We start from the raw sequence: 7868 nt of genomic DNA, 5'->3' as shown, positions 1-7868 counted from the left end.
ATAAGTGTGATTTTTGTGTTTTTACTTTAGTTCTGTTTTAATAATGACTGCATTTTTTTACATTCAGATAGAATATATGTCATTATTAAATAAAGATATACCCATAGCAGACAAGGACAGTTTTCACCTGTCAACTTAAACTGAAATTTTTATTTTACATGAAAGAGTAGACAACCTTTTTATGAAAGGTAAAAATGACCTTCTTTTTTAAATCTTTTTTTTTTTTTTGCCAAGGGTGCCATGGCAATAAAACACAGAATGAAAGAGCAAAGCTTCCAGGGATATGTCACACATCCCAGGAGACTTCTGTCTGCTCATTCTGCACATGCTTAATCTTGGGAATGCGCAGAAGGAGCTTTTTCTCCAATGGGAAAAAAAATGCAGATCACACACATTCGCAGTAAGATCGGCACTCTTTTTTTCTCCATCCACTGACGGCTACATCACCTGATCTGCCAGTGCGAGATCGGGTGACATAGGCAGAGGGGGAAAGAAGATGGTGGCGCCCAGGACCTAGGCGGATTACAGAACAACATGGGACCCGATCCAGGAAACCTCCAGAAGAATCGACAGATCTGCGAAAATAAAGGTGCATGAGTTTTATTCTTTGTTTACTTCTGCTTTAAGCTGAGCTTTGGGCGGTAAATACCATCATTCAGAAATATATTGTTATAAACAGTCAGTAAACTAATTTTACATAATAAAATTATAAAGTAGATCCACATATTGACTGAGTGACATTTAGTTTGCTATGTATGGGCCTTCTCACAAAAGCTTATCAAAGAGACTACATATGGTGATTTTTAAATACATTATGCAGGCATGGTCCATTCTTGTCACTATCAACAAACCTTCTTGAGAGATGCAGAGATCCAGAGATCCAGAGATCCAGAGAAGCAGAGATGCAGAGACATGCAGAGATCCCTGATAAATGTATATAGGCAGAGGGGGACCAAAACATAATTCACTAGAATTAAGAAGTAAAAATAGATAAAAAAAAATAGTTTAAAAAATTACAGTGGTTTAAAATCCACAATACTTTTTAAGGTATTGAAGATTTATTCCCTCCCAAGAGAAATATGATAACTGTCAGGTTGCCTTGCTCACTAACTGGATTCTCTACTTAGTGAGAGACTGACTCAAAGAAGAAAGCATATAAAGTAAGACAAAAGTTCTAAAAAAAGGACCACAAAAAAATTAAGGCCAGAGTGTAAAAATTTTAGTCAAGCCGTGTTTGCAAAATCAGAAGTCAGCTGTGGGAGTCATGACACTATTTACACAATGTGTTTGTTCTTCCATGTGTGCATGATCTACCTCCCACATCTCAAAAACATATTGTTAAGTTTAATGGTTTCTCCCAAATTAGCTTTAGACTAGGTAATGACAACAATAGGGATCCAATAGTCCTCCATTTATTGCGGGTGGTTTTGAAACGAAACCCCCTAGGACTACTATAAATGGGGGACTACTGTCCACAATACGCGGATGCCCATCTTTCCCCAACTGCCTGAATAGCCATCAGAGTTGTGATTGGCTGCTGGCTATTCGTGGAGTCAATTGGAATGCCCCAATCATTGAATCCAAATAAACAGAGCATTCTGCTTGGCCAGACTTGTTCCTCCTTTGATTCTCAGCATGTGTTGCAGAAAATGTCAGCACTAAATTAAAATGTTAAAATAAAAATAAGAAAATTGAATGTCCGTCTCCATGTTTCTCTTAAGTTTCCTTTAAAGATGAACTCTCACGTGCATGCGCAGAAGTTATGTCATCCCAGCCTGGCCAATTAGGATTGCTGAACATCGGGAACCTGGAAGAGGAGCAGAAGAAGATGGCGATCTCTATAGGTGAATGTGGAAAACTGAGTGTATTAAATAAATACAATTAGGGGTACCATCACCTATTCCTTCTGCAATTAAGGACCAGACTGGTTGCATTTTTTAGGAATTGGATCAGCTTTAAGAGGCATCCTACTTTCCTGTCCTCAAGACAGAGGTCGCCATACCCACGATGGGAGAGTGGGCATGTTTTGGCATCATGCCGTCACTATGGAGGAATCTTCTTCACCTTTCCGTGACACCTGGCTCCCCTGAGTTCCCATTTCCATTTCCTTTGCTCCCATAATATATTGCTCATTTATTACTCATAGCAGAACATAACAGAATGTTTTTTAGATATAAGTACCTGAAATGATTAAACTAACTTGTCATGTCAGGGTATGACCTAGCCATGTATATTGGTTGCTACCCACACAAAAGAAATGGGAATCAATTGTAGTGGAATGCCTTTTCACCCATAAGTATTGCTATGCTTTGTAACAGCTCCAAAAACCAAGGGGAGCACTAACTTGGAATTATTAGCGCATTTCTACAGTCTGTGAGAGAGCCAGCACTAAATATTACTTGCCAACTTTCCATTTATTATTTATTTTTTTCTCAAATTATCCTGGGAATAAAACACTTAATGTGAACATTTGAAAATGTCTCTGTCACCGCCTGCATAATAAATATGCTGCATTAAAAATAGGTCTTTAAATACAAAGCTTTCCAGCTGCCTGACAGTGTGTTGTCATTTTTAGACCTTGTTCTGAAAGCATGTGCCTGACATTACCGTAAATGTTAGGTGATGTATTTTGTATTATTAGTGCGGTTCATTTTGGAGTATTTTTGAGAACTATGTAGATGGTTGCTAACTGGTTGCTATGTGTTACTATTCTTGACACATGAAAAATGAACCTTACATCAAAATGCTAGGCCCACTAATCTTGCAGAAGGAACAGTGCAAGGAATAGCTGTATTCTTTAATATGGAGATGGGTCTACAAGATAATACAAGATCCAGCACAGTGGCTCAGTGGTTAGCACTCTGGCCTTTGCAGCGCTAGGTCCCAGGTTGAATCTCGGCCAGGACATTATCTGCATGGAGTGTGTGTGGGTTTCCTCCGGGTACTCAGGTTTCTCCCAAAATTGCATGCCTTTAGGTTAACTGGTTTCCTCCTAAAATTGACCTTAGACTACATTAATGACATATGACTATGGTAGGGACATTAGATTGTGAGCTCCTTTGAGGGACAGCTAGTGACATGACTATGGACTTTGTACAGTGCTGTATTATATGTTGGTGCTATATAAATACTGTCACTACAAATACCAGAATATGTTTCTCATTACATGCAGTGGTTTCTCCTTTCACCACAAGGACCCCAGGAAGGTATGGATATTGCCTCTTTTCCCTTTCTGTTAGCTCATTTTTAAGGCTACAGTTACCATTAACTGTTAGCCAGCAAAATAGAAAAAAAAAATAAAAAAAAGGACCACTGTTAATCGTGTATTCAGACAGATCAAATACCTGCACTAAACTAGGGAACAGCATTGCAGTTGTGTTCCAAGACACACTGGCTGATGTAACCAACATGGGTCCCTGTGCAAAACTGACTTAGAAATGTAATGTTTATCACTGGAAACATTTGTGATCGTTTCAACGGTAAAAGAGTGACAGGTGATTGGATGAAAGCTGTACATACAGCGCTGTTCTGTTCTATGGGGAGGGGAGAACGAGTGGCGCCCCGCTGTTCTCTTTTACACTAACTTGTACAGCGTCTCCTTCACTGTTGGTCGTTTATGGATCCGTCAGGACAGATCCATAAACAACAATGGACGACTATTGTACACATTACATTCTCACTCGAGACGAGCCCGACTATTCATATTTGGGGGGGAATCATCTGATTTCAGACATCAGATAATTCTTGTCTGATTGTCGCCTTACGGCTGGTATTGAATGAGAATCTGGCATGTGTACAGTGGACATTTGACATCGTTAATGGATCTGTCCTGGTGGATCCATGAATGACACCAATGCAAGTGAAGGGGAGAGAGTGCAGCGGGGTGCCACTAGCTGGTTCTCCCCCTCCCCTCTCCATAGAGCAGAACAGTGCTGTATGTTCAACGCTCGTTCATGCATCTTTCATTCGTCAGAGATGTAGACTTAGGGCTCCTGTAGGTTGAGTAGGGTTTGGGGCTCTCATTCAGCAGCACGTTTTGGCTAGGTACACAAGTGCAATGGTTCTCGTCCCATAATCTGCTCAGGGCTGATAACAGACAAGAAATCTTGTGTGTGTACTGCACTCATTGTCTGAATGACAAAAGATCGTAATGAAAGTGAAGAGTGCAGCGGGGTGCAGCTCCGTCATTCTCCCCTCTCCATAGAGCAAAATGGTGCCGTATGTACAACACTCGTTCATGCATCGTTCAGTCTTTTGTTGTTGGGAAGTATTGTGAAAGATCCTTTCCAACAATTATTACACGTGTGCACCCTGCCTTTGTGCCTCCCTATGTCTGACCCGGTCTTAAGACACATATAGCTTCCTGGCAATTGTCAGAATTGTGTCTCTTCTTCCTGCAAGTAATAATACCCAGTTTTTTTGTTTCATTTTTTTTTTTATTACTGCCTGTCCATTACATTTTATTGTTTGCACAGATGACAACCTAACACAAACAGGATAAGAACTGCTATTGAACACGTCAGGAAAATAAGTTCTATAAGTCAAAAGAAAAATAATTAAAAAGCCGTTTCACTGCATTTTCACTTTCATCAGACATGACACAGATCTTAGCCTGCAGCCATCCTAAAACAATCAGCGTGCAATGCAATGCCAGGCAGCACGGGAAGCCTCGCGAGAGAAGGAGCTCATGTAGCAAAGAGAAGTCCCCGCCCACATCCAGGGGAATATTCAAATCCACCAATAGCATTTCACAGGGAGATTAGTGATAGCCAATGACAAAGGGAGGGTGGTGAGCGATGCTGTGGCGGAAGATTTGAAAGCAACATGGCAGCAGCGGATACAAATAATGGGTTAGAGCGGTGAGTATTAGATAAATGGCAGCTCGGGGCGGCTTTCCGGTGTCTTTGCAAAATGTACATTAGTGAATGGTCTCCTTGTACGTGCAGTCCCACTAGATCTGCAGATCCAGCTATTGCTGCAGGATAGGGGGTTGCAATGCAAAAGCTGAAGTCCTTGGTTTACAATAACTGTAAACCTCAGGAGATCTGTGATCAGTTATTTTATCTGGCAGTATAATGGCTGTAATTTGGGGTGTATAGCTGAGATCTATATTCAGTGTTTCCCCATGCAGGGCATTGTGTACAAAGCAAGAGAGCTGTCAGTGAGAATGGGAAGCAGCAGATCAGCTCAGCTTGCAGAGGATCCAATGATTTCTACTTCTTGTTACTTTGTATTGTTACATTGTTATTGCTGCAAATCCTTCTCACGCAGAATTAAAGAGACAGTAAACTGAAAAATGCCCCCCCCCCCCAAAAAAAAAAAATAAAAATCCACCTGGCTTTAATCTCGCAGCAGTCGATCGGTCCTGAGGTGTCTTGCATTGGCATCCACCTCCGAGCCTGCGTACTGGGTGCCACCATCTTCTCTTCTACCTGGTTCTTCTTTGCAAAAACGGGTTACGTAGGTCATGAAAAAACTTGCCCATCTCTCTGCGCATGCGTGAGATCTGCAAATTTTTTGCTTCTAACAAAAAGGCTCCATGAGATGGTCGGGCAAGCACAGAAGGAGCACCCAGGAGCCTCCTGGGATGGGTGACGTAGGTAACCCGGGAGGCTTTACGCTCCCAATTCATTGGTGATCAAAAATTAGGGGGTGGTGCTGCACCTTTTTTTTTTTATTAAAAATGCACTGAAAAAAAAACTTAGTTGATATAAAAGGGGATTACCCTTTTAAGTAAAGTGAAATTTTTGCTTTTAGGTATGTTTTAACAGCTTAATAGCTTACTTTTGCCTTCTACATGGAGCTAGGCAATGTCTTTCAGTATGTGGGGGGGGCAGGGTCACAGAGTTGCAGTTCCGATCAGATAGATAGTTTTAAAACTTGTAGCTGCAAGTTTAGTAAATTGCTATGCACCCAGGAGTGTCAAACTACACTTGCAGGTGCACAATTTTGCTTAGTGCACACTTTTGCGCTTGCTGTTGCAGTGTTGTTCTTCCTCTGTAACCCCATGGCCAGAAGCTGTGACATTTCCAGGAACCACTTTACAATCCATTGCAACATGAACGCAACCATGCGCACAATGTTTTTCCAACTGCTATTATTGGGTTCAATGCTGAAGTTGACTACAAGTGTGAAATGGGCGATTTACTGCAGTTTGTTGTATATATTGTACTACTGGGTGTGTTTACAGACATTGCTTAACATGGGACACTGACTGGGATGTTGGGTCACAATATGGGGGCATTGGACAGTTGGGGCATATAACAAAAAGATGCAGCTCAGTGGTTAGCACTCTTGCCTTTTCAGCGCTAGGTTCTAATGTTGGCTGGGACACTGTTTGCATGGTTCTCCTTGTATTTACGTGTGTTTACTCTGGTTTCCTCCCACATCCCAAAAAAATGCATATAGGTTAATTGGTTTCTCCCCAAATACAGTTCTTAGACTGTATTAGACATATGACTATGGTAGGGACATTAGATTGTGAGCCCCTTTGAGGTACATTACTATGGAGTTTGTACAGTGCTGCATAATATGTCGGCGCTATATAAATACTGTGTAATAATAATAAAGATGGGGGGAAAACTGCACATACTAAAGAGTATTGGAAAGCTGGAAAAGATTAGGCGGTGATTAAAAATCTGATACAATTACTGGATAGCTTTTGGCGTAAACAAAAATAAATACTCGATTTGTTGCATGTTGCCCTGGCCTTTTTTGATCACCCAGATACCAAGCTGGTAAAAGAAAAAATTTGAAATATGTCTTCAGATCACGGCATAATTCTAATTTTCTCTTTTCAAAGTTTCTCCTTGATATATTATATGATAACATTGGTACACAAAAGGACAGACACTTTTATCAAAATGGTGACTTTTTTTGTAGGGGGGCAAAAGGTGGCTACTGGGTTGCCATCTGTACACTTGGGGTCCTGGGTGTGTATAGTGTGAACAGCAGACTTCCAAGTTTTTCTTTAAATAAAGGATACAATTGTGAAAGGAAAAGAGAAAACATGAATAGGACCCCCTTCTCATTATAGTACCTGGACATTGTGATTGCCTATTCTGGCACCCAGTGGTAGGCAGGAAGGGATGTTGTGTTCTCTACTCTTGTGTGTTTTTCTGGGTGCTTTGGTGGGCAAGGCAAAATCAATGGGTGGTGTTTTCTGGGTGCTTTGGTGGGCAAGGCAGGATCAATGGGTGGTGAACACAACAACAAAAGCTGCTTACTATCAAGCTATAAATTTAAGGGTCTCTTAGCACTAGAGCTTTTCAGGTGTGTAAAATAAGTCCAAAGAAAGCTGTTTTGAAAAACATAATAAAATGTACCTCCAATCACAGAAAGCAGAAACGCTTTGCTTACACCCTCCTTCTTACTCCTCAGCTCTCCATGTTGTATTCCAGTGCTTTACAAACCACAGTGCCATCATTGTCTTTTGCTGGATGCTTCTTTCTGAACTTTGGCCCTGCACGCCCATTGCAAAAGAATCTATTGTTCAGCAGCTTCCACATGTTCAATTTTTTTGTCGCTGAAAACTATCTTCTGTGATTGGTTTCAGTGACAAAAAAGGTAACAAATGAGTGGTGTACATGCAGTGCCATTCTGTTCTATGGAAAGGGGGCGGGGGCGCGCGCGAGTGGCGAGTGTCAGATTCTCGCCTGCACGTTCTTATCGGGTGAGAATCATCTGACGTGTGCATAGCCTAAGGGCAATACGACCCTTAGAGTCCTAATGCTATTCAGGACAGAGAAAAATCGGTTTCCATAGGTCATTCCTTCACTGTTTTATAGGCACAACATCCCTCTATCATGCAGGATTCCTGTGGAAATGTTTTTTTGGCAATCCTCTTGTTGCCTTAAAGATGCCCACAG

At 41.2% G+C, this 7868-nt stretch overlaps 1 protein-coding gene and 1 long non-coding RNA gene across 2 annotated transcripts in view; one reads left to right on the top strand and one right to left on the bottom strand.

The window, feature by feature from the left end:
- Nucleotides 1-206: 206 nt before the first annotated feature.
- On the bottom strand, nt 207-5381 carry LOC140339568 (uncharacterized). Its single transcript, XR_011922478.1, has 3 exons — nt 5335-5381; nt 1746-1807; nt 207-575 (listed from the first exon to the last, which is right to left on the bottom strand). It is a non-coding gene; the product is annotated as an uncharacterized lncRNA (long non-coding RNA).
- The window catches only part of ARHGAP19 (Rho GTPase activating protein 19), a gene marked incomplete in the record, with an annotated part of 40195 nt that continues 37079 nt past the window's right edge, over nt 4753-7868 (top strand). Inside the window, 1 exon segment of the mRNA XM_072424320.1 lies at nt 4753-4859. Coding sequence (XP_072280421.1) covers nt 4825-4859 — 35 coding nt within the window.

Source organism: Pyxicephalus adspersus, chromosome 10 (assembly GCF_032062135.1).
Source record: "Pyxicephalus adspersus chromosome 10, UCB_Pads_2.0, whole genome shotgun sequence".
NCBI lineage: Eukaryota > Metazoa > Chordata > Amphibia > Anura > Pyxicephalidae > Pyxicephalus > Pyxicephalus adspersus.
The sequence above is the reverse complement of the archived record's forward strand: the minus strand, read 5'-3'. Positions and strand labels throughout refer to the sequence as shown.